We start from the raw sequence: 27,114 nt of genomic DNA on the forward strand, positions 1-27,114 counted from the left end.
TCTCTCAGGGATGTCTGAAAACATTATTAATGGTGTTACATGTATCGTAAAAAGGAGAGAAACAAGAAATAATATGAATTTTTAAAAATACAGCTCAATGATATACTGATTTCTATAATCAGCTCTATAATGCAAATTACCTCTTCATCATAGTAAATATGCAAATATATCGGGAAGCTTAAAAAGATCTTTTAACACCTGTTTTAGGGACACCAACCACCTTATATAACTACCTCTGCACATTTAGAAAACAAGATTAATCTACCAAGTCTGCTTAAATTTTAAAACATGAACACATTCAGTGATAATTTTATTTTGCAGAGCAGAAAGAAGCACAAGGGAGCTTCTAAATGTTGGCTCTCATTATACTTCCAATTATTTCAATTATTTCAGATTATGCATAAGGCAATTTCCCCTCAGACAAATGCTGGGTAAAGTATCCAAGGGAATCCAAATAGCAGCAGTCTTTGTACATATGGTAAATTATGTTCTTGGGGTGGGGGAAGCTGTATGTTAGGTGATGTAATATGAATTTGATTTTCTTGTGGAAACACTATTATAAAAAGGCTTGAGTAACTAAATCTATTCCAACTTTAAATATATGACTACAAACATCTTATTTAATCAACTCTTCTGCATTATTTCAAACAGGATTCCAAAAACCCAATATGGCAACCAAAATAATAAAACTATGCTGACTATGATTCTTGCTTGGGTATGTGATAAAAATCAGAGCTCAAAGAAATACATCTTTCTTTGGGTAAAGGTAAGATATCCATTTAGCCCACAAGCCAATGAATCCTTTCTTAAGGACTTTCTTAGTTCTTAGGCATGGCTGTTTAATAGTCATACTTGTCCTGCATAACCCTGGGCCTTGATCTCATCCAATGGAATAAATTCTGACCAACTAGAATTGCCTGCTGCATCATGGAATTAAGACTTTTTGGAGGAAAGGGTCACCTTTATGCTTTTTGAGAAAATGCCATTTTTGCTAAACTTCTTTTATAATTAAAGGACTATAAAAGGGCTTTCTGTAACTATAAAAAACAGAAGACTTCTGATTTTCTTACAATTCCAGTTCCTTAATACCACCAGCTACACTATGAACCCTATTGTTAATGAATAGATATCTTTAAGATGAAGATAACCAATATTTACTTCTTTAGTATTTTCTCTCCATCCTCTGATCCCTCAAGCTGTGAATTTATACCATCAACAAACTTCCAAGCTTTGAAATAAATGGTGGCCACACTAAAAAACAATTAATTATTATGTATATATTAAAACTTTTCATCTTAATCTCAAGTCTTATATATTATCTTACATATCATAGTAATAAAGTAACCTACTATCAGTGTGATTTATTTTTTACAATGGTATGTTAATTACTGGTTCATAGCAAGTGATTCAGTTTTACATATATATATGTGCATATATATATCCTTTTTCATATTTTCTTCCATTATAGTTTATTAAAAGATATTCAATATAGTTCCCTGTCTGACTTACTTCACTTAGTGAAGTTATCTTCTATGATAATTTTTAGGTCCATTTATGTTGCTGTTTCCCTGGTGGCTCATACAGTAAAGTGCCTGCCTATAATGTGGGAGACCCAGGTTCAATCCCTGGGTCGGGAAGATCTCCTGGAGAAGGAAATGGCAACCTACTCCAGTATTCTTGCCTGGAAAATCCCATGGACGGAGGAGCCTGGTAGGCTAGTCCATGGGGTCACGAAGAGTCAGACATGACTGAGCGACTTCTCTTTCACTTTCATGTTACTGCAAATGGCATTATCTCACTCTTTTTATGATTTAGTAATAGATGCAATGTACATATGTACCACATCTTCTTTGTCCATTCATCTGCTGATGGACATTTAGGTTGCTTCCATGTCTTGGCTATTGGAAATAGTGTAAATAGTGCTGCTATGAACACTGAGTTGCATGTATCTTTTCAAATCAGCTTTTTCTCCAGATATAAGCCCAGGCGTAGTGTTGCAGGATCATACAGTAGCTCTATTTAAAATTTTTTTTTAAGGAATCTCCAAACTGTTTTCCTTAGTGACTGCACCAGTTTACATTTCCACCAATAGGGTAGTGTCCCTTTTCTCCATACTCTCTACAGCATTTGTTAATTGCAGACTTTTTGATGATGCCGATTCTGACAGGTGTGAGGTTAATAACTCATTGTAGTCTTCATTTGCATTTCCCTGATAAGTACAGATGTCAACCGTCTTTTCATGTGCTTATTGGCTATCTGTATGTCTTCTTTGGGGAAATGTCTATTTAGATGTTCTGCTCATTTTATTGATTGGGTTTTTTGTTGCTGTTGTTATGAGTTGTATGAGCTGCTCATTTACTTTGGAAACTAAGCCCATGTCAGTATGTGAGGACTTCCAGAATTGCATCCCTGCAACTTCTTGGCCCGAACCCTCAGATGGAGTCTGGCTGCCCTCTAATACCTCTCTTCCTGAGGTGGTACCAAGACATTCCCTTTCTTAGGGCTCAAAAGATACGCCCTGGTCTAGCCTCCCACTTTGCATAGAATATCTTTATTTTCATTTTTTGGTATGACGCCCATTATTTTAAAACTTTTTTTTCATCAAATAATTTTAGGGTCAGAGAAAAGATGCCAATATTAGGGGGAAGCTGGTTAGGGGCACATGGGATCACTCAACAGCATTCGACTTTGGGACATATCATCAAGGAAAGTTGAGACTGAAAGAACTGCATGCCAACAGACCCAGTTAAAACAATTACCTTCCTTTAGCTTTTCCATGGCAAATAAATGGGGAAACAGTGGAAACAGTGGCTGACTTTATTTTTTTGGGCTCCAAAATCACTGCAGATGGTGATTGCAGCCATGAAATTAAAAGACGCTTACTCCTTGGAAGGAAGTTATGACCAACCTAGACAGCATATTAAAAAGCAGAGACATTACTTGGTCAACAAGGGTCCATCTAGTCAAGGCTATGGTTTTCACAGTAGTCATGTATGGATGTGAGAGTTGGACTATAAAGAAGGCTGAGCGCAGAAGAGTTGATGCTTTTGAACTGTGGTGTTGGAGAAGACTCTTGAGAGTCCCTTGGACTGCAAGGAGATCCAACCAGTCCATCCTAAAGGAGATCAATCCTGGGTGTTCACTGGAAGGGCTGATGTTGAAGCTGAAACTCCAATACTTTGGCCACCTGATGTGAAGAGCTGACTCATTTGAAAAAACCCTGATGCTGGGAAAGATTGAAGGCAGGAGGAGAAGGGGACGACAGAGGATGAGATGGTTGGATGGCATCACCAACTCAGTGGACATGAGTTTGGGTAAACTACAGGAGTTGGTGAAGGACAGGGAGGCCTGGCGTGCTGCGGTTCATGGGGTTGCAAAGAGTCGGACACAACTGAGTGACTGAACTGAATTGAACATATTCAGTAGTTAGTTACTTTTCTACAAATGCTTCTCTCTGTTCAACCTACTATCAAAGAATGTGAGTTTGCCGTTTCTATGATCTTCATTCCTTAGGAGGGCTCTTATGCCATGTAACATGTATATAAATTTGTATACTTTTCTCCCGGTAATCTGTCTTTGTTGTTGTTGTTCAGTCTCTCAGTCATGTCTGACTCTTTGCAACCCCATGGACTGCAACACGCCGGGCTTCCCTGTCCTTCACCATCTCCCAGACCTTGCTCATGTCCATCGAGTCAGTGATGTCATCCAACCATCTCGTCTTCTGTCATCCCCTTCTCCTCCTGCCTTCTATCTTTCCCAGAATCAGGGTCTTTTCTAATGAGTTGGCTCTTCACATCAAGTGGCCAAAGTATTGGAGCTTCAGCTTCAGCACCAGTCCTTCCAATGAATATTCAGGACTGATTTCCTTTAGGATGGACTGGTTGGATCTCCTTGCTGTCCAAGGGACTCTCAAGAGTCTTCTCCAACACCACAGTTCAAAAGCATCAACTCTTCAGTGCTCAGCCTTCTTTATGGTCCAACTCTCACATCCAGATATGACTACTGGAAAAACCATAGATTTGACTAGATGGACTTTTGACGGCAAAGTCGTGTCTCTGCTTTTTAATATGCTGTCTAGGTTTCTCATAGTTTTTCTTTCAAGCAGCAAGTGTCTTTTAATTTCATGGCTGCAGTTACCATCCACATTTAATTCTCAAAGCGCCAGAAAAACCTAAGAGGGTAGAGGTAAAAATCTACTTCCATTCAGATACTTTTTAACTTCCTTCTTTATGTCATTTTCCTTTCCTTGGTTATTTTCCTGTCTTTATTCAAATCTCTTATTAAATCTTCAGTAGAGTACTTTCACTTGGGCACTTTTTAATTAATTTTTCATTTCTGAAGTAATGTTATCTTTTTCTTTCATTTCTTTCCTGAGTTCAATGAACTCCTTTATTTATCCAGGATTTTGTCCATTTTGCATTTCTGGTTTAGAGTGGCTTTTCATATCCTCAAATGCATGTTTGAGAATTCTTAATTCTGTTTGGAGTGTGAACTTACACTTTTGTTTTGCTTTATGAGGATAATTTTCCTGATTTTTTTGTTGTCTGATTTTATAAAATTCCTTCTACTGACTTTCCTTTTGTTCATTTTTATGATACTATAAAGTTTTATAAAGTTCCCATCTTAAAAGATGCCCTTTCCTGTCAGTTCAGGAAAGGCCCAGAGCTTTAGTGGGATTTTCTGTCAGTGTTTAAGTGGTAGGAAAGAGGTGTGATTCTCTTTTGTGTTACAGAACCCTAAATTTCCTTTTTCTCCTTCATACTCTAATACTCTCCTTTTACTCTAATTTCAAAAAAGTACTTCTTTTGTTTTTGCTTTTTCTCCTCCAGAAGCTACACTTTTAGAACACTGCTCCATTAAGCGATGTCTCTTAAATCATGCCTGCCCCTTTATACTGTGTCTGCCTCTAAATGGTGCACCTGTCCTGTATTGCATCTGGCCCTTTAAATCCCTTCTCTAAATTCCATGCTCTGATCTGCCTGTAAATTTTTCTAGTATTTTAAAATTTAGGCTGGATTTAATCTTTATAGTGGCCGTTCTGAAAAGTACCTTTGCTAGCCTTTCCCATTTCCTCTGCAGTATTTTTAAGTCTGCTTTGGCTCACCAAAAGCTTTGTGGCAGAGTGGAGATGGGGCAGAAGTATAAGAAACTGAGTGGAACCTGTTATTTTTTTTTTTCCTATTTACTCACAGTCACTTTGCAGTTCTGGCATTCTCTGACTCCAGAATAATGCTAATGCTAAAGGTGTGGTTCTGTGTAGAATTTTCATGGTTGGAAGTTGTTTATTATTGTTTTCACTTTGGAAGACTGATTACTAGGTGGCTGTCACTGTTTTTTACGATATGGAAATGTGCAGGGAGCATTTTTAGACTCCAGATGATCAGAGAATGGAGAAAGAAGAGGGAGACAAGATTAAAAAAACGGCCAGTTAAAGGAGAAAAGGGGGCTATACCTTACTGTTGCCAAGACTACGGCAACAGGAGAGAGGGAAACCTTTAAGTTTTGTATCCAGGGTCAAATTCAGGCTGGGGCTTCTCTGGCAGATTCTCAATACCTGCTGCTGCTGCTGCTGCTGCTGCTGCTAAGTCGCTTCAGTCGTGTCTGACTCTGTGCAACCCCATAGATGGCAGCCCACCAGGCTCCCCAGTCCCTGGGATTCTCCAGGCAAGAACACTGGAGTGGGTTGCCATTTCCTTCTCCAATGCATGAAAGTGAAAAGTGAAAGTGAAGTTACTCAGTCGTGTCCGACTCTTCGCGACCCCATGGACTGCAGCCCACCAGGCTCCTCTGTCCATGGGATTTTCCAGGCTAGGGTACTGGAGAGGGGTGCCATCACCTTCTCCTCTCAATACCTGACAGTGCACAATTTGGAGGTGTGTTTTTTTTTTTGGGGGGGGAAGACACAAACAAAATAATTTACAAAACTGATAAAAAGCATCATCTTCACAGTGAGACTCTCCAAGCCTTCTACATGATGAGATGAAACTAATCATCAACTGAAAGATGAAATTTAAAAACTCTTAAATACCAGAGCAAGATTAGTTTAAACAAATTTTTTAAAGCACCTAAATATGACTACAAATTGTGTTTCAGATACTATCACTGGGTTATAAAAGAAATAATAAAGTTGAGAAAAAATGGAAAATCCAGTAAATGGTTGAGCTAGTTCTTTTGTAATTAAACACAATTTCCTTTCCATTTCACCTAAGTCTAAAAGTAAAAACAAAGCCACAATCCATCTGCCTCTAGAAACCACTGTGTAAATTGTGACCTGAACTGCTTACAACATTTCGTAGAAAACTAAAAAAGTGGGGATATTTAATTCTAGTATGACCTAAGGTACTTCATTCCCTCTCCATGCCACTCACCCACAAAAAGGAAAACTGGACTCCAGAAATAGAGTAGTGGTAAAATGTGATACCAATTACATTAATTATAAAAATAGCTGCACCTTGCCTTTATTATTTACAAAGAGCTTTCACACAGGAAGGGTAGTTGTTATTTTCCTACCACGGATGAAAAACACCAAAGTTTAATCACAGAGAGCCACAGATGACATTGAAAGTCGTTGTCTTGAATTCTTCAAATATGTGGCAGTGATGGACAAAATATAAGAGAAAGTTCCAAATCATAGCTACCCTCAACAAGCTAAGCATCTTCTTGGACCAGAAGCACAAAGTGGGGAGTCAGGGCCAAATTGAGGGGCCTTATGAGGCAGAAGTCAAGGTCAGGCTCCAGAGTGGAGCAGTGTTCATGAAAAGAGACCCAAGGAAGCTGCTGCTGTCACCTGCTGGTGGTCATGATTCACACGGACTCTGCCTCTGCAGCAATGGCGAGAGGCCAGGCTGCCTCCTGGGTCAGTGGGTGAATGTGCACCAGGATCAGCCCAGAGCTCCTCCATTCTGGACCCGGTGCTGGATGAGGTGGGCTGAAGCAGTGGGTTACAGTCCATGGGGTCTCAAAAGAGTTGGCTACAACTCAGCAACTAAACAACAACAAGGATATAAGGTACAGCATGGTTACCATAGCTAACAATACTGTATTATATATTTGAGACTTGCTTAGAGAGTGGACCTTAAAAGTCTTTGTCTCAAGAAAAAAAAATTTGTTACCCATGTATGGTGATGGATGTTAACTAGACTTACTGTGGTGATCACTTTGCGGTATATATAAATATTGAATCACTACATTGTATACCTAAAACATAATGTTATATTCAGTTATACCTCAGTTTTATAAACCTTGATAGCCTGGAAATGAAAAAAATATCAACAGAACTAAAACTCTAGTTGGGATAGACACTAGAATGAGTAAACTGGACAATCTAGTAGCAAGGAATTTATCCTGAATGCACACACACGAAAGAACATTTAAGAGATAAGCAGAATAGACTCAAAGACTCTAATACACGTCTAATAAGATGTCAATAAAAGGAAGTAGGCTGGGGGAGATCACAGAGATTTTATATTAATGGCTAGTGATTTTCCAGAACTAAAGACAGGAGTCCTCACTTGCAGTAGTCTCAGAATACTGAGTAGAATACATTCTTAAAAACGCACACCAAGACACCACTGTAAAGCTACAGTACATCAAGTATAAAGATAGAATCTTACGGACCAGTAGGAGAAAACAGATGGACCTCATCTGCAGAGCAACAGACAATAATGTTACAACGGCTGTCTTATCAATATAAAGAGATGGCAGAAGGCAATGAGTGATAGACCTTCAAACTGAAAAGGTATACAGAATTCTGAACCATCATTCAAGAATAGAATGAAAACATTTCAGAGAGAAGGTCTGTGAAAGGAATACCAAAGGATATGGAATGTCAGGGAAAGAAAAAACAAAAAGTATGTCACTAAGGTGTATATATGCAGTGAATATTAAAATAATTAAAATTGATAACTAACTTATTTGTTTTTAAGTGAAACAGTAGATAATAACAATGGGGCAGATGTGGGGTAAGGGGAAGAAATGTGCTTAAAAGGTAGTTAGAATATGATAAGGTGCTTGCCTGTTTGAAAAACGTAAAGATACTGAAGGGTTTTGCTTTTACTCTACAACACTTCATATGTTTAAAAATTCTAAGAGCAACCACTACAAGAGGAAACCTTCAAGCTATTGCTTCCAGGCCAGCAAAGGACATTTTTTACAAAGGCATGAGAAAACTCTCAAGACAACAAAGAACAAGAAACAAAAAACAAGAAGAAACGATCAAGCGTGACAACCAAAAAACACACACTCCACATCTCCTCCACAAAGATGGTAGATGTGCATCCAACTGTATTATTAATCACAGTAATGCAACTTGCTTTACGTACTCTATTTAAAATAAAATACCAAGAACCATGTCTTCTGTTTGCAGTGCTCTGATTTCTGCTAAAATTATCAGTATATGTGGGGGACTTTGAAGTGTTGAAAAGCAGCTGATGGTTCAGATGGACAATCTCTGAAATATTTATAACAAGCAGTTTGCAAATGGTTGTCAAACTGTAAATGAGAAGGAGACAATGAGACCCATAGGGGCAGCGTCAGAAATATTGGGACTATAGACAGATGTAGTTGCTTATAAAGAACTTCATTCAGCTCTAAAGAGACAAGAAAAGGCACCAGCATTTAAACACTACTTGGCTAATTCTTTAATTTAGTCTGTGTTCTCTCATTACAGCTTCCGACAACACACCAGCTATCCTCTTGTATGTTACCCGTTAATCAAGCTGTCTTAAATGATCACAGACTGACTGCTGATGCTCACTGCGTGAAGCCCAGGCTGATGCTACAGACTCTCTCTGCCGTCCCAGCGTCATTACTGCTCTGGGACTGTCATTCTCAGCTTGTCACTAGAAGGAAGAAACGTGCTGACCTCAAAGAGGGATGTCAGTCTTGGGCTGGATGCTAGCCTGTGTTCTTTAGAGCAACTTCATCCACAAGCTCTCACACTTCTGTGAATCCTTCAACTCCTGACACTTAGAATCAGTGGATTTCTGAGCTGATGGGATGAGAAACCCGGGGTCTCAGAGGGAAGTGACTTGTTGCGTGTGGCACCTGTTGCGGGTACAGCAGGCAAGAACAGAACCTAGACCCATCTTCTACCCCTGGATCAGAAGTTTTCCACATTACATCACAGGTCAGGTCAACAAGAGCGAGGACCAGAACAATCCTAAAGTCACTTCACTGTTGTTTCTCACAATTCCCCTGGCCTGGTCCCCTACACCTTCCCTTGTTCTAAATTTTCTCTCTGCTGAGCAACCAGTGGTTACTAGGAAGGGTTCACAAGATGTTCTCAACAGAGACTCAGAAGACTTTCCTTCTGATTCATGGTTTCCTTGAAGGCTGGTATCCCTCCCAGACTACTGTTTCCTCCTGAAGCCTGAAAAGCTCCTTCAAACAACACAGTGGCTTCCTCCACGGAAGAAACAAGTGCAGTCACTTCACTCTTGATATCACTCTGCTTCTAAAAGCTGACCTTCAGCCTCCTCTTCAAGGAAGTAAGACCAGGAAGTCATCTAATTAAAGACAGCCATGCTTGGTGGCAAAGAACCAAGACCCTTTGTTTATAGCTCTGAGCAAGGGGAGAAGCTCACATTTTAGAAAACTTTCTTGGAGTAACCATACTTACAAGTAAAATAATGCAAAGGCAAAAATCACTGGAAAATTCCTAAGCCACAAACGTTTCAACGTGGACCAGGATCCAGAGTCAGAAACAGAAGTTGATACCAAAAAGAGGAACAGCCTGAGGGAGGGTGAAGAGGAGAGAAGCAGAGAGATCAAAGGCTGTGCAGAGAGCATCCCGGGTTTCTCTCTCTTTCTCTTCTCTGACACTCAGTCCACCCGATGGTGTTTGGCATTTGCCCACCTTCAGATGAAGGGGTAAGCCAGGGTGTCTCAGGCAGGAGGAGCTGGGGGCCAGACAGCACCCTAACCCCATTGGTTACGACCTTTCTTTGTGGCTGGTAGGAAGGTCCTGTGACAAGAGACCCTTCTCTTGGAGAGGAGAAAAAAAAAAAAAAAACTACATTATGTGGCTTTCTCTGTGCTTTCCTTCAGTTAAACATTTCCAATATGTTAAAAAGAAATAAGAACCTAGTCCCTTTAAGGAATAACGTTGTATTGTTCAGTCTGGGTGAATAAATCAGGAACAGCAGAGAGAGACAAAATGACTCTATGTGCACCTACTTTCAATGGAACTTAGTCTTTTAACCCAACACCCTCACTGCACAAACAAACCAGAACCCAGAAATCAGGTTACCTGGCTAGATCAGGGTCACAAAACCCAGGTGGTGGCAGATCTCAGACTAGACCCTAAGTGTCCAACATCAGGGTCCTAGAAGTCAGCCTTGCCATGAGCAGCAGAGGCTACCAGGGTTGCATGGCCTGGAGGGAGGGAAGATTCCAGGTTCACAAACGGTAGAGAAGGATGACTCACAGAGATACCTGACACCTGGATTCTACCAAGCATCTCAGTGTGGAAGGGAACTATTATGGAAGAAGAAACAGATAGAAAAAGAAAAAAATTCAAATTGTATGACAACGATTCAGTTTACTTCATTCGTTAGGGGCTGTGTTATGTGCAGATTAACAAGAAACAGTGAAGAAAAACGTAAATTAAGCTATCTGAGTTAGGTGTTCATCATAAAGAAAGGTTTTCTTTCTGTACATTTCTCACTTTAGTGGGAATATATCCCACTATACTTAAGTGTTCCTCACCTTGGTTCTTGAAAGCCTTTTTCAAAGACTTTGGATGTTTGTTAAAATGCAGATGCCAGGCTCTCCTTCGAGTTACTGAACCAGAATCTCTGAGGCTCTCACTCAGAAATCTGAATGGTGAACAAGCTTCCTATGGACGCTGACATTTCAGAACCATTTCACTTCAGTACAGTTCAGTCACTCAGTCATGTCTGACTCTTTGTGACCTCATGGACTGCAGCATGCCAGGATTCCTTGTCCCTCACCAACTCACGGAGTCTACTCAAACACATGGCCATTGAGTCGGTGATGTCATCCAAACATCTCATCCTCTGTCATCCCCTTCTCTTCCCACCTTCAATCTTTCCCAGCATCAGGGTCTTTTCAAATGAGTCAGTTCTTCACATCAGGTGGCCAAAGTATGGAGATTCAGCATCAGTCCTTCCAATGAATACTCAGGGCTGATTTCTTTTAGTATGGACTGGCTGGATCTCCTTGCTGCCCAAGGGACTCTCAAGAGTCTTCTCCAAGACCACAGTTCAAAAGCATCGGTTCTCTGGCACTTGCCTTTTATAGTCCAACTCTCACATCCATACATGACTACTGGAAAAACCATGGCTTTGACTAGACAGACCTTTGTTGGCAAAGTAATGTCTCTGCTTTTTAATATGCTGTCTAGGTTGATCATAGATTTTCTTCCAAGGAGTTAGCATCTTTCAATTGCATGGCTGCAGTCACCATCTGCAGTAATTTTGGAGCCCCCAAAAATAGACTGTCACTGTTTCCATTGTTTCCCCATCTATTTGCCATGAAGTGATGGGACCAGATGCCATGATCTTAGTTTTCTGAACATTGAGCTTTAAGCCAACTTTTTCACTCTCCTCTTTCACTTTCATCAAGAGGATCTTTAGTTCTTCTTTGCTTTCTGACATAAGGGTGGTGTCATCTGCATATCTGAGGTTATTGATATTTCTCCGGGCAATCTTGATTCCAGCATGTGCTTCCTCCAGCCCAGCATTTCTCATGATGTACTCTGCGTATAAGTTAAATAAGTAGGGTGACAGTATACAGCCTTGACATACCCCTTTTCCTATTTGGAACCAGTCTGTTGTTCCATGTCCAGTTCTAACTGTTGCTTCCTGACCTGCATACAGGTTTCTCAGGAGGCAGGTAAGGTGGTCTGGTATTCCCATCTCTTTCAGAATTTTCCACAGTTTATTGTGATCCACACAGTCAAAGGCTTTGGCGTAGTCAATAATGCAGAAGTAGATGTTTCTCTGGAACTCTCTTGGTTTTTCTTTCTTTTTTAATAAATTTATTTATTTTAGTTGGGGGCTAATTACTTTACAATATTGTAGTAGTTTCTGCCATACATTGACATGAATCAGCCATGGGTTTACATGTGTTCCCCATCTTGAACCCCCCTCCCAAATCCCTCCCCATCCCATCCCTCTTGGTCATACCTTTGCCCCAGCCCTAAGCATTTGTCTCATGCATCGAACCTGGAATGGTGTTCTCTTTCACATATGATAATATACATGTCTCAATGCTATTCTCTCAGAACGTCCCACCCTCACATTCTCCCTCAGAGTCCATAAGACTGTTCTATGCATCTGTATCTCTTATTCTGTCTGGCATATAGGGTTATCGTTGCCATCTTTCAAATTCCATATATATGCGTTAGTATACTGTATTGGTGTTTTTCTTTCTGGCTTACTTCACTCTGTATAATGGGCTCCAGTTTTATCCATCTCAGTAGAACCAATTCAAATGTATTTTTTTAATGGCTGAGTAATATTCCATTGTGTATATGTACCACAGCTTCCTTATCCATTCGTCTGCTGATGGACATCTAGGTTGCTTCCATGTCCTTGCTTTTTCAATGATCCATCGGATGTTGGCAATTTAATTTCTGGTTCCTTTACATTTTCTAAATCCAGCTTGAACATCTGGAAGTTCACAGTTCATGTACTATTGAAGCCTGGCTTGGAGAATTTTGAGCATTACTTTGCTAGCATGTGAGATGAGTACAATTGTGCGGTAGTTTGAACATTTTTTGGCATTGCCTTTCTTTGGGATTGGAATGAAAACTGACCTTTTCCAGTCCTGTGGCCATTGCTGAGTTTTCCAACTTTGCTGGCATATTGAGTGCAGCATTTTCACAACATCACCTTTTAGGATTTGAAATAGCTCAACTGGAATTCCATCACCTCCACTAGCTTTGTTCATAGTGATGCTTCCTAAGGCCCACTTGACTTCGCATTCCAGAATGTCTGACTCTAGGTGAGTGATCATCATGAACATCTTTTCTGTATAGTTCTTCTGTGTATTCTTGCCACCTCTTCTCAATATCTTCTGCTTCTGCTAGGTCCATACCATTTTTGTCCTTTTTTGTGCCCATCTTTGCATGAAATGTTCTCTTGATATCTCTAATTATCTTGAAGAGATCTCTAGTCTTTCCCATTCTATTGTTTTCCTCTATTTCTTTGCATTGATCGCTGAGGAAGGCTTTCTTATCTCTACTTGCTATTCTTTGGAACTCTGCATTCAAATGGGTATATCTTTCCTTTTCTCCTTTGCCTTTCACTTCTCTTCTTTTCTCAGCTACTTGTAAGGCCTCCTCAGACCACCCTTTTTCCTTTTTGCATTTCTTTTTCTTGGGCATGGTCTTGATGACCGCCTCCTATACAATGTCATGAACCTCTGTCCATAGTTCATCAGGCACGCTATCAGATGTAGTCCTTTCAATCTATTTGTCACTTCCACTGTATAATTGTAAGGGATTTGATTTAGGTCATACGTGAATGGTCTGGTGGTTTTCCCTACTTTCTTCAATTTAAGTCTGAATTTGGCAATAAGGAGTTCATGATCTGAGCCACAGTCAGTTCCTAGTCTTGTTTTTGCTGACTGCATCGAGCTTCTCCATCTTTGGCTGCAAAGAATATAATCAATCTGATTTCAGTGTTGGACATCTGGTGATGTTCATGCATAGAGTCTTCTCTTGTGTTGTTGGAAAAGGGTGTTTGCTATGACCAGCGCATTCTCTTGGCAAAACTTTGTTAGCCTTTGCCCTGCTTCATTCTGTACTCCAAGGCCAAACTTGCCTGTTACTCCAGGTATTTCTTGACTTCCTACTTTTGCATTCCAGTCCCCTATAATGAAAGGACATCTTTTTTGGGTGTTAATTCTAGACGGTCATGTAGGTCTTCATAGAAGCATTCGACTTTAGCTTCTTCAGCTGGAACCAGCTTCTTTAGAACCAAAACCATTCATAATCCCTTGATCAGAGAATTAGGTAAACTCCATCTGCCCTCCAGGCCTCCCCATGCCCGCTTCAGAGAGACTCAGCCCAAGAAAGTGAGTACCCTCCAATCAAAAGGCTCCTAGGCCCTACCAGGTCTTATTCCCTCGACAGGCCCTGAAGGACTGAACTTGTTTAATTTGAAGATTCTATATTTTTAGGCTAAAACTGCAAACAAGTATTGATTTGCTAATGAAAAACATATCAAATTTTTCTGTCATCAGGATGTATTTTTCCCTTCAAAGTCAGGGGGAAAAAAGTTATTAAATACAAGCAAACAAGAGACAGAGTGACTGACTTTGTGGGCTACACTTCTCTCAATAAGGCCCAAGATAGGGTACCCGGTCCCAGCAGGTTCCCCTACCAAGTGGCAGCTCCTTGGAGTAACAGCCGAGAGGTGAGGCTTCGGGAGGCCCAGATACTGTCCCACTTTGCCTACAAGGCCAGCTCTTTGGAAGGGACAGACATTTCTGAGGAGCAGGGTGTGTGGCAGGAAATACTGGCGCAGGCAGCAGCCGCCTGAAAGAAAGACTCATCATAGCAGCTGGAAGTCCTGTGGGCTGGCTGACCCTCTGGGAAGCCTCCAGGCTCCTGCCTGGCCCCTCCACGTTTTCTTTAGAATGTGGCCAAACAGCCAGTATGAGAGGAGACAGAGGAAGCAGCATTCAAATTAGAGAACTGTATCAGTCTACGGATTCCTGCTTATTTCCCCAAACCACAGCATGCCTGAGGGGCAGAAAGGAAGGATAAGGCAACATCCTTTCTGCATCCAAATTGCTGAGGCACTTCTCAGAAGACTGTTTTAAGAAGACAGATTGAAAATAGCCAGAGCAGTAATCACTACCTTTGAGCCTGGATTCCCTAAATATAACGAGTGGCACTCAACTCGGGATTATCTCTGCCCACTGAGGAGAAAAGTGTCAGCAGGAGAGAGAGACGGTTGTCACACTTTGGGACCTGAGGGTGCCAAGCTGCACCCTCTCGAATCTCTGGGAGATGCACGTGGATCCCCAGAGGAACTTTCATCCAGCAAGTGGCTCCCGTCTTGATGAGGGTCTGCCTGCCTCCTGACTCCATCTGCAGCAACCTTTGGATATCTGGAGTGGCTCCCAGCTTCCCTCCCCTCCATTCCTACCTAATGACAGGACCCTTGTTTATAAAGCCCCCAGAGTCCTTGACAGTCTCCAGGAAGGCTGTCTTCATGCCAGTGATGACACAGAGGAAAAAGCAGAATACTGCCAGTAACAGAGTCCCAGCATCTCCAGTGAGGCCGACTTTATGCTAAAATATATTTTCTCTGTGTATATAAAGATATATATAGAGAGAGAGACATTAACAAGAATTACCTTGTCAGTACTGGTGATTCTCAGTGATTTTAATTCCCTTTACATTTTTTGGCATTTTCCAATTTCTTTTTTAATCATCAAGATGATTATCTTTTTATAATCATTTAATAAAACATTACCTTAAAAGATATTAATAGCTATAATTTACCTAGATGTGAATATGGCATATGGCAGACAAGGCCATTTATGTTGTGCAGTGTCTAAAGCAGACAAGAAGAAAGTGGTATAGAGTCAGAAACTTCTCTTTCTCTTCTCAGTAGCCCCTTTGTTGTGACTCATCTGTAAAGTTCTCGGGCCTCTGCCTACCCATTTGTTGGAGTCCTTGGAGACTACTGCTGCTGCTGCTAAGTTGCGTCAGTCGTGTCCGACTCTGTGTGACCCCATAGACGGCAGCCCAACAGGCTCCTCTGTCCCTGGGATTCTCCAGGCAAGAACACTGGAGTGGGTTGCCACTTCCTTCTCCAATGCATGAAAGTGAAAATTGAAAGTGAAGTCACTCAGTCATGTCCGACTCTTCCCGACCCCAGGGACTGTAGCCTACCAGGCTCCTCTGTCCATGGGATTTTCCAGGCAAGAGTACTGGAGTGGAGTGCCGTTGCCTTCTCTGCCTTGGGGACTGCGTGTATCTAAAAAAAAGTTCCTACGTTTAAACCACAACTTCAAACTTCCATACTAAACCAAATTTTTATGTGTTATTTTGTTTCCGTCCTTTGTTCTGATACAGATATTAAAACAGGTACTGAAAAAGTAGCTGGGTGGTAATGTAAAATTATTAATTTCTGAACAGTTGAGAAGTTGAATAAAGTTGACCCTTGAACAATGTGGTGGTTAATTTGTGTATAACTTACAGCTAGCCCTCTGTATCCATAGTTCCTCTCCATCAGCGCATTTAACCAACCTCACATTGCATAGTTGGAGAAGGCAGTGGCACCCCACTCCAGTACTCTTACCTGGAAAATCCCATGGAGAGAGGAGCCTGGTAGGCTACAGTCCATGGGGTCGCTAAGAGTCGGACACGACTGAGTGACTTCACTTTCACTTTTCACTTTCATGCATTGGAGAAGGAAACGGCAACCCACTCCAGTATTCTTGCCTGGAGAATCTCAGGGACGGGGGAGCCTGGTGGGCTGCCATTTATGGGGTCGCACAGAGTCGGACATGACTGAAGCGACGTAGCAGCAGCAGCAGCAGCAGATTGCACAGTGCTGTGGTATTTACCATTGAAATATACTGTGTATAAGAGAAATTGTGTGGATCAATCCCACATTTTTCAAGGGTCAACTATATATGGTTTCTATATCATGGAAATGGTGACATTTAAGTATCATTGGGTTTCTTAAAGTTAAAACCAAACTACATACAAGTAATATAATGAACTGAGAATTTCCTGCTCTGGAATAGTATATGAGACCCCTGGTTAAGGTGCTTCATTAGCTTCACCTTCCCCCACTGAAAAGTGTATGATTTCAAACCCATCAAGAGCTGAGGAAACACCCGTGACCAAGCCTATCAGGTGGTAACAGACACACTCTATTAAAAGCTCTTTTGTTTCTTCTCTTCTACATAATTTCATCGCCTCATGCAACCACATGGTATATACATAAACCTATAGTTTTGATGAAGTTCAACATATTTGCCAGGATCCATATAGCTTAGAATACTCCCATAGCTGAAGGCTGTGGTTCTCTAAAGGATGATATTAATAAAAGATACTGCTGCTGCCATACGGTAAAAATAAGATGTACAAGACCCAAGACCATTAAAGGGGACCATTTGCTACTTTCTCTGATGTAACTGCCATGGGATGGAATACGTAATAGCTTCAGAACCAGAAGACCTAGGTGTGAACCACAGTCCTGCACTGACATGCTGTCATGATCTTGCCTATACTGCTTACCTTCTGCCTCCTTGAAATGGGAGTTGTTGTGAGGATTTTAAAAAGGATAATGTCTGTGAAAATACTTGAAATTATTGTAGAATACAGCAATTTATCTGAGGAAGAAAAAGAAGTCTCAATTCTGGAGAGCTAAACCCTTGAAAACCTCATTCACACAGACCAGATGGCCTGGAGCAGTGGGTGGAGCTGGAGTGAGAGGTCAGGTGCGAGAATGAAGAGAAGGGGTTTCTTCAACTTGGCACTCAAGGCCATGGAACATTCCTTCCATCTCAGCTGAGTATAAGCTTTCAAGGGAGACTTCCCTTGGGAATTCTCAGTGCGAGTCAAGCCATCGGTTAAGAGAGAGACAGTTTAGCCAGATGTGTGTGCTCAGTCGCTCAGTCCTGTCTGACTCTTTGTGACCCCATGGACTGTAACCCGCTAGGCTCCTCTGTCCATGGGACTTTTCAGGCAAGAATACTGGGGTGGGTTGCCATTTCCTCCTCCAAGGGATCTTCCCAACCCAAGGACTGGACCCGTATCTCAGGTTCTTTTACCACTGAATTACTTGGGAAGCTTCAGCCAGATGGCTCCCTCTATTACTGGAAGTCTTTGCCACATTACTGTCAATACCCAGCAATGCTGCATAGAGTGGGCAGCAGGTACAGACCCAGAAAGCAATGCTCAGTAAGGGGCCTGCTGGGGCTCTGGACCGGTCCAGCGTGCCCCATCAGGCACTGAAGGAACATCTTATTTCTGTTGTACTTTCTGAGCAAGGCGGCCCTGACCAGGAGGAGAGCCACCTAGTCACTAAAGGGAGAGACACTCGCCTTATGACAATCCACTGCTAAATCTACAGCACTACTTCTTTCGGAGATAAACAAGGCTATGAAGCGCATGTGAGAGCCATGTGGGTCACGGTCATCCAAATCTTTCAAGATCGGGCAGGACATTGTTTCCCCATTTGTGTTTTGAGAGCATTAATCTTATAAAATGTTCTGGACAGTCTTCCTGCTATCACATTTTAAAAATATTTACTACATTCTTCAGCTAGAAGAGTCATACTGTCCCTCACACACATGAAAAGGCCCTGAAAAATCTTGAAGTTAAAAAAAAAAGTCTAACTTTATTTAACCAAACTTCTTTTAACAGGCAACATTATCTGGCAGTTAAGAATGGGAGGTATGGGTGTCTACAGCCAGGCTCTGAACCATATGTTCCTCCACTCCCCAGCTGTATGAGCATGGGCAAGTTAATTTCTCTGGCTCAGTTTCCATACCTGTGAAATGGGAATAATAATATATCTTCCTCATGGTGTTTTTCATGAAAATGAAATGAGCTAAAAAGTACAGATCGCTGAGAACAGGGTCTAGAATACAGAAAGTACTGAATAAATACTAGCTATTATAATTTGGATGCTTATTATCTGATGATTAACTGTTTTCTATGCTACTGCTAAGTCGCTTCAGTCGTGTCCGACTCTGTGTGACCCCATAGACAGCAGCCCACCAGGCTCCTCCGTCCCTGGGATTCTCCAGGCAAGAACACTGGAGTAGGTTGCCATTTTCTTCTCCAATGCGTGAAAGTGAAATCACTCAGTCGTGTCTGACTTGTAGCGACCCCATGGACTGCAGCCTACCAGGCTCCTCCCTCCATGACACTTACTTATATCCTACGCAACTTGTGTCCCATGGGATAGGGAAACAGAATAGGTAAAATCACAAAAAGTCTAGCAGAGGAATCCGAGTTTCAGTCTCCAATGTCGACTTCCCCTTCCCGTTTTTTATTTATAAAAATAAGGTCACTGGACTACTTGATCCTTCCAGCTACAACAGTCCACGATTCTAAAAAAGATGCACAGAACCATTAAACCCAATGGCCCCTACCCAGTCCTGGATCCAACCTGGGTACTCTAGGGCTCTATCTTCCAGAGACCTTGTGCAGATTTTAAGTCACCATGGCAAGACTTCAGGTTAAGGAACCAGTTGCTGCTCTGCAAGATGAACATGGAAACCGCATTCTGTCACCTCCCCCTAGAGCTCCGAAAGCTCAGCAGGGAATCAAACTGACGGCAGTTCCAGTGGCAGCAGCTGCCACCTACCTGCTCCACGGTCACTTCAGCCCCCTCAGACTCGGTTTCTGCACCAAAGTATTGCTCCGATTTTTCCCCTCTTGTGGTCTCCAGGGCCCAGAAGGCGCCTGGACCTTTCCACTGGTCATCGATTCTGCTTATCTCGGATATTGCATGCTCCTCCCAAGGGCCGAACATTTCTTCACATCTTTCTCATTTGTACAGAGCTCCAGGCTGTAATCTCAGATATCCATCTGTGCTCAATCTTGTTGACCTATCTCAAATTTGGACCTCACCTCTGGAGTCCACCCTGTCCCGGCAGGGGAAAAGCTGATGCTTCTGCCCCAAGGGTGCCCTGTCCATGCCTCTGCTTTCTCCTAGCTGAGTCTTTTGGAATTTTCTAGAATGTCAAATGGCTACACCGCTTTGAATTTTACTTGTGAATCCATCCACTCATCTCTAGCAAGCCAACCAATATTTACTGAATGCTTCCTATATGCAAGCAAACTTCTAAGTTCTGTTGATGCAACGCTGAGCCGAAACATTCTCCCTGTTACCATTTGACACATATTTAGTAGAGGAAAAAAGACAAGCAAACTGAAAAAGCATGCTAAATAGTGAAAAGGGCCATGAAGAAAATAAAACAAGGTGAGGTTATAGAATAAAAGTGATGAGGAGAGGGGAATTCAGTGGGCAGTGGGGAGGGGGGGAGTTAGGTTGGGTCTCTTGTGGGAGGGGACAGATGAGTTCAGTTCAGTTCAGTCGCTCAGTTGTGTTCGATTCTTCGCGACCCCATGGACTGCAGCCTACCAGGATCCTCCATCCATGAGATTTTCCTTACAAGAGTACTGGAGTGTGTTGCCATTGCCTTCTCTGTGCTAGCATGGGAGATGAGTGCATTTCTGCAGTAGTTTGAGCATTCTTTGGCATTGCCTTTCTTTGGGATTGGAATGAAAACTGACCTTTTCCAGTCCTGTGGTCACTGTTGAGTTTTCCAAATTTGCTGGTAGATTGAGTGCAGCACTTTCACAGCATCATCTTATAGGATTTGAAACAGCTCAACTGGAATTCCATCACCTGCACCAGCTTTGTTCGTAGTGATGTTTCCTAAGACTCACTTGACTTCACATACCAGGATGTGTGGCTCTAGGTGAGTGATCACACCATCATGGTTATCTGGGTCATGAAGATCTACTTTGTATAGTTCTTCTGTGTATTCTTGCCACCTCTTCTTAACATCTTCTGCTTCTGTTAAGTCCATACCATTTTTGTCCTTTATTGTACTCATCTTTGCATGAAATGTTCCCTTGGTATCTCTAATTTTCTTGAAGAGATCTCTAGTCTTTCCCATTCTATTGTTTTCCTCTATTTCTTTGCACTGATCTCTGAGGAAGGCTTTCTTGTCTCTCCTTGCTTTTTTTGGAACTCTGCATTCAAATGGGTATATCTTTCCTTTTCTCCTTTGCCTTTAGCTTCCCTTCTTTTCTCAGCTATTTGTAAGGCCTCGTCAGGCAACCATTTTGCCTTGTCCATTTCTTTTTCTTGGGCATGGTCTTGATCACTGCCTCCTATACAATGTCACAAACCTCTGTCCATAGTTCTTCAGGCACTCTATTGGATCTAATCCCTTCAATCTATTTGTCACTTCCACTATAATTGTAAGGGATTTGATTTAGGTCATACCTAAATGATCTGGTGGTTTTTCTTACTTTCTTCAACTTAAGTCTGAATTTGGCAATAAGGATTTCATGATCTGAGCCACACATGATCTGAGTCCGCTCCTGGTCTTGTTTTTGCTGACTATATAGAGCTTCTCTATCTCTAGCTGCAAAGAATGTAATCAATATGATTTCAGTATTGACCATCTGGTGATGTCCATATGTAGAGTCTTCTCTTGTGTTGTTAGAAGAGGGTGTTTGCTATGACTTGTGCATTCTCTTGGCAAAACTCTGTTAACCTTTGCCCTGCTTTGTTTTGTACTCCAAGGCCAAAGTTGCCTGTTACTCCAGGTAGCTCTTGACTTCCTACTTTTGCATTCCAGTCCGCTATAATGTAAAGGACATCTTTCTTGGATGTTAGTTCTAGAAGGTGATGTAGGTCTTCATAGAACCCTTCAACTTCAGCTTCTTCAGCATTACTGGTTGGGGCATAGACTTGGATTACTGTGATACTGAATGGTTTGCCTTGGAAACAAAAAGAGATCATTCTGTCATTTTTGAGATTGCATCCAATCACTGCATTTTGGACTCTTTTGTTGACTATGATGTCTACTCCATTTCTTGTAAGGGATTCTTGCCCACAGTAGTAAATATAATGGTCATCTGAGTTAAATTCACCCATTCCAATCCATTTTAGTTCACTGATTCCTAAAATGTCGATGTTCATGCTTGCCATCTCCTGTTTGACCACTTCCAATTTACCTTGATTCATGGTCCTAACATTCCAGGTTCCTAAGAAATACTGCTCTTTTCAGCATCGGACTTTACTTTCATCACCAGTCACATCCACCAATGGTGGCTGTTTTTGCTTTGGCTCCATCTCTTCATTCTGTCTGGAGTTATTTCTCTACTGATCTCTAGCATATTGGGTACCTACCGATCTGGGGAGTTCATCTTTCAGTGTCCTATCTTGCCTTTTCATACTGTTCATGGGGTTCTCAAGGCAAGAATACTGAAGTGGTTTTCCATTCTCTTCTCCAGTGGACCACATTTTGTCAGAACTCTCCACCATGATGTGTCTGTCTTGGGTGGCCCTACACGGCATGGCTCATAGTTTCACTGAGTTAGACAAGGCTGTGGTCCATGTGATCAGTTTGGACAGTTTTCTGTGATTGTGGTTTTCATTCTGTCTGCCCTCTGATGGAGAAAGAAAAGAGGCTTATGGAAGCTTCCTGATGGGAGAGACTGATTGATTAAGTGAGACCTAAAACACAAGAGGACACAGCCTTGCAAAGTTCTGGTCCAGAGCGTTCTCCTGCAAGCACTGAGGACAGCCAGTGCACAGACCCAGAAGCCAGGACCAGATCAGGAAAGGGAGCAGGAGAGAAGGCCAGTGTGGCTGGAACAGAGCAAGTGAGAGGGAGTGAGCAGATGAGCCCCGGGACAGATGTTGCCGACCCGTGGAGGTCTGGATTAAGGAGCCTGAATTTTGTTCTCATCATGATAGGAATCAACTGTAAGCAGGGAGTGACATGGTAAATCCATCCTTCTTCTTGGGGCACGGGTTCCCAAACAATACAACTATAGTATGTGCTTAGCAATACATCAGTGATTCTCAACCAAATCCTACATTCTGTTTGCTCATCATCATACCAGGGATATTAAGATACTGGACCAGGGCTGAAGTGAAGATTATAGCAAAACTACCCAATGATATCCTTGTTAGGCTGGGAATTACACTGTAATTTAAGAACTTAAGAAGTTAGAATTTTAGATACATTATTAGCTCTAATTAATAAGTCATTCCTTCTGGGATTTGCTAGTGATAAGAGCTCAGGCAGCAGGCAGTCTGAATGAATAACATTTTTACAGAAAAAGCAGGATTGCTCACAGTAACTTACTCGGCCTGGAAAGTTAGAGAACTGAAAATGTAACGATGGTATCATTAACAAGTGTCATTCTACTACTTTATAGCTCTTGTCAATAAAGGTCTTTAAAAAAAAAGTGTACTAAAGTGAGTTTCCAATTGAAAAGATAAATTCCCAATGCAGGCAACATTAGCAATCCCGTTCCTTGCCATTGTAATAAATGATGAGGTGGGTGTTTCGAAGATGAAAAAGCAGAGCATCCCTTTCTAATCCTGATAGACATCCTACCCTGTTCACTGATCCTGTATCTTGGAGTGAAGACCTGCATGGTGAAGCCGATTCCTACAGTGTTCCTGGTGCACCTTTCCAGGGGTAGCAGCAGGGACAACATCGCTTTAGCAGACACTGTTCGTGAACCTGTGCCCAGCTTCTCTGTACCACTGAAACTGGGAAAGTGTGTGTACTCCTGACAATCATATTCGCAAATGGACTGAAATCAGTCACTAACAAGGGGGATAGTCAGTAATTAACATCCTGACAGTGAGAGCTCCTGTGATGAGAGGTGCCAGGAGCGAACGCTGATGGTACCCAGGGTGGGCCAGGCTTTTGTGCCTGTGTGTGTATGTGTGCTCGAGGTGAGATCCTTGGAGGGAGCTGGGTTTCCTCCATCTCCTGTAGAAGATATACAACTGGGCCTCCTCTCGAATCCCCCATGCCTTGCTTAGATTAGTTTTTTACCTTTAATCTCTTTAAGACTTGTATGGAGGCTACTTTGTAATAAAACAATTCTCAATTTATATCACCCATGGATGACTGTTCTATCTCCCCAACAGGCTGTAAAATCCTTCAAGTCCGAGTCATCTCTTTTGCTCCCCACTCACCTGTCATATAAAAGCAACCAACAGTGTAGGAGGGAGTGAAATAAAACGTAATTGTCTTCCAGCCTCGTTCCCCAAAGATAACCACTATTAAGTTCCTTGCATCTCCCATAAAAGTTTGTGGGCAAACTTCTGTGTTATTCACTGTTCAATGCAAGGAGCAAAACTTAGCAGAAATATGGTTGATACACAGAATTTCAAATCAGTTCTGGTTCAGGGCAGTATGTGTGATGTGTGCTAAGTCGCTTCAGTCATGTCCGATTCTGTGACCCCATGGACTGTGGCCCACCAGGTTCCTCTGTCCGTGGGATTCTCTATGCAAGAATATTGGAGCGGGTTGCCATTTTCTTCTCCAGGGGATCTTCCCAACCCAGGGATAGGACCCACGTCTCTTATGTCTCCTGCACTGACAGATGGATTCTTTACCACTAGCACCACCTGGGAAGCCCCGCAGGGAAGTATACAAATAAATAATTATAAATTAGTACATAATTATAAATTAGCACTAATTAATTATAAATTAGTACATTAGTACATAAAAGGGGTGTACATAAATTATACATAAATTAGTACATAATTAGGTCTTCCCTGATGGCTCAGTTGGTAAAGAATCTGCCTGCAATGCAGGAAACCCGGGTTTGATTGCTATGTCAGGATCCTGGAGAAGGGAATGGCTACCCACTCCAGTATTATTGCCTGGAGATTCCCATGGACAGAGGAGCCTGGCGGGCTACAGTCCATGGGGTCATAAAGAGTTGAACACGACCGAGCGACTAACACTTCAAGGGGTGTAGTGGACATTCCAAGGTAGATGAGACCACTCAGTTATCATAGCACAAGGCTGGCAAGTCCAGCTCTGTCTCTAACATGCTGGCTGTTCCCTGGCCAACTGACTGCATCTCTCTGTATCTCAGTTTCCTCTCCTACAAAATTGGAGTCTGTTCTCTATGGTCCTTGAATCCAAGAACTTGGAATTAACAGTTGAGTAATGAGAAATACAAACAGGTATGCCACAGCCAAAGTCCAAAATGTGTTATCAGGAAGACAATCACAAAGACAATCAATGTAACAGAATTCCAGGAGAATACAGATGCAAATTATTATGGAACAGTTATTGTTATTATTTTTAACAAAATTCCTGAGCTGTAATTCACAGGAAAATCCACATCTTGTTTTAACAGAGACACACCAAGCAATATCCTCCGATTCGGGAGTTATCTTAGGCCATCAGCAACTCTTCACAAGTAGAAACAACCACCCAGGCTCACTCATTTCTCAGCAATGCATGTGGCCTGCTCACCAGCCTTAGAGGGCTCAGGAATATTTTTCCGTTGCTGACAGTTAGAGATAAGCTCGATAACATTTGGTAGCTACAGGGTCACACCTGAAGTGACTAGTCAACATCTGAATTCTCATATGCCACCTTGGTGACAATTAGCTGCCTACCAGGGAAGGGGGTCTTCCTACTGGTCAGTCTACATATGATGCTCCAATACCAGGAGCACAGATAAATACCCAGAGGAGGGAGGGACTGGGACAGAGGAAACGAGAGTGGGTAGAACACGATCACTGTTAATCCTCCATTCGGCAATGTGACTGCAAGCTAAAAGCCGACGACATTAATGATGGCTGAAAATCCTTGTTCTAGGGCAAAGCTGGGAAAAGGGAAGTAGCATTCACAAATGTCTTTGCTGAACGTTCTTGCCTTTTCTCTTGGAGGCAGGAAAGATGGAGATGAACAGAACCAATCCTGGGGTTAGGGAGACATGGGTTTGGCCACTACCCGACAATCACCTCATCATTTTTGAGGCTCCATTTGTCCATTTACTTAGAATGAGACAGACAAGGCAATACTTGCATTGTGCTTATCATCATGTGAAAATGTGGCTTTCCATGGGCTGCTCCTATGAAAGTCAGGATCTTTAAAACACAATGACAAGTCAAACTGAGAAATGACACACTCAAGGAGCCATTCCTTACCTGGAAAGAATTCATACAGCGGAGGGATGGAGGCAGCGCGGCATTACTCCTCGACAGTATCAACAGCAGCTCCAGGCAGGTTGTAGAGGGCAGGGTGAGGGGGTGTACGCTGATGTCATTTTCCCACAAGCTGGAGAGCCTGAAACACACAGATATGTGCAACTTCATCATTCCATTCGGCCAAAAGTATTTCAAAAATCTGATGTAAGGAGAAAACTTTCTGCTGTGGGAGAGAAAGAGCAATGTAGAAGAAACAGAAATAAAACAGTTATACTAAAAATTCAGAGAACATGTACAAGGCATTCTTATAGTGCTTCTGATACAAAACAAATGAATAAGGCAATTTTTTTTTAGGTCAACATTTCATACTCAAAGTTGAAGAGTCATATGAAATGCAGTCTTATTTGTGAAGGATCTATGCGGGGGGTGCTAATAGCTAACACACTGAATGCTTCCTTTGTTCTATGTCTTGTTTCACATGCAGTATCTTGTTCAACCCCCAGATGCTATGACATGGAACAATTGTTATCCCATCCTCCAGATGTAGAAATTGTTTCTGACCTGGATATGCCTTATGAAATATCTACTTCTGCTTTTTTCAAATACTTAAAAAGTGACAGCAGCAGCTAAGTCGCTTCAGTCGTGTCCGACTCTGTGCGACCCCATAGATGGCAGCCCACCAGGCTCTGCCGTCCCTGGGATTCTCCAGGCAAGAACACTGGAGTGGGTTGCCATTTCCTTCTCCAGTGCATGAAAGGGAAAAGTGAAAGTGAAGTCGCTCAGTCGTGTCCGAGTCTTAGCGACCCCATGGACTGCAGCCTACCAGGCTCCTCCATCCATGGGAGTTTCCAGGCAAGAGTACTGGAGTGGGCTGCCATTGCCTTCTCCGAAAAAGTGACAGAATCCTTTTCTTTAAAAAGCTTGTAAAAGCCCTGTTCATAATGCAAACAAGAGGAAAGCTGCTCTGCTGGAAGGGGAAAGGTCAGCAGGAGGCCTCCCTTCATCTTCCACAGAGGCCCATGGAGCAGCTCTGCCACTCCCTGTGGAACCTACTCGAAAATCCTCTCACAGGGACATGAGGGAACTGAGGGCTAGGAAAGCAAAGAGGCTTGTCTGAAATGAGGCAGATGTTTAGAAAATGCTATGGCTGGTTCTGGATCCTGGTTGCCTAACTTCAGAATCAGAAGGTGTCCTCTATGGTCCTTGAATCCGGGATCCCCATCTAGTGCTTAAGCAAAGGGAAGATCAGGAATGCGTTAGGAGAAAACAGCACAGTAACAACAGTGTTCAGTCTTACTCTTATCAACTCTTCTACTTACTCGAGTATTTCCTGCCTGAGCCCTTAACCGAAGTGTCTCTTATCACTATCCTAATTTTTAAAGAGAAACGTATGTATATATTAAATAAATATATTTCTATTTATATATACATATATATATATATATATATA

The 27,114-nt window shown here is 42.1% G+C and overlaps 1 protein-coding gene and 1 long non-coding RNA gene across 3 annotated transcripts in view; one reads left to right on the top strand and one right to left on the bottom strand.

Moving 5' to 3' along the window:
• Positions 1–10,157, top strand: part of LOC145521667 (uncharacterized) — a 48,677-nt gene extending 38,520 nt beyond the window's left edge. Inside the window, exon 4 of the long non-coding RNA XR_014065571.1 lies at positions 8,669–10,157. This is a non-coding gene — a long non-coding RNA (uncharacterized LOC145521667). The remainder of the gene's footprint in view (positions 1–8,668) is intronic.
• UBE3D (ubiquitin protein ligase E3D) overlaps positions 1–27,114 on the bottom strand; it is a 148,096-nt gene that overhangs the window by 40,952 nt on the left and 80,030 nt on the right. For both annotated transcript variants that reach the window (XM_081530458.1, XM_081530457.1), the window contains exon 9: positions 25,665–25,803. In XM_081530458.1, the coding sequence (XP_081386584.1) occupies positions 25,665–25,803 (139 nt within the window). The remainder of the gene's footprint in view (positions 1–25,664; positions 25,804–27,114) is intronic.

Source organism: Giraffa tippelskirchi, chromosome 9, assembly GCF_054371585.1.
Source record: "Giraffa tippelskirchi isolate mGirTip1 chromosome 9, T2T-mGirTip1v1.2.pri, whole genome shotgun sequence".
NCBI lineage: Eukaryota > Metazoa > Chordata > Mammalia > Artiodactyla > Giraffidae > Giraffa > Giraffa tippelskirchi.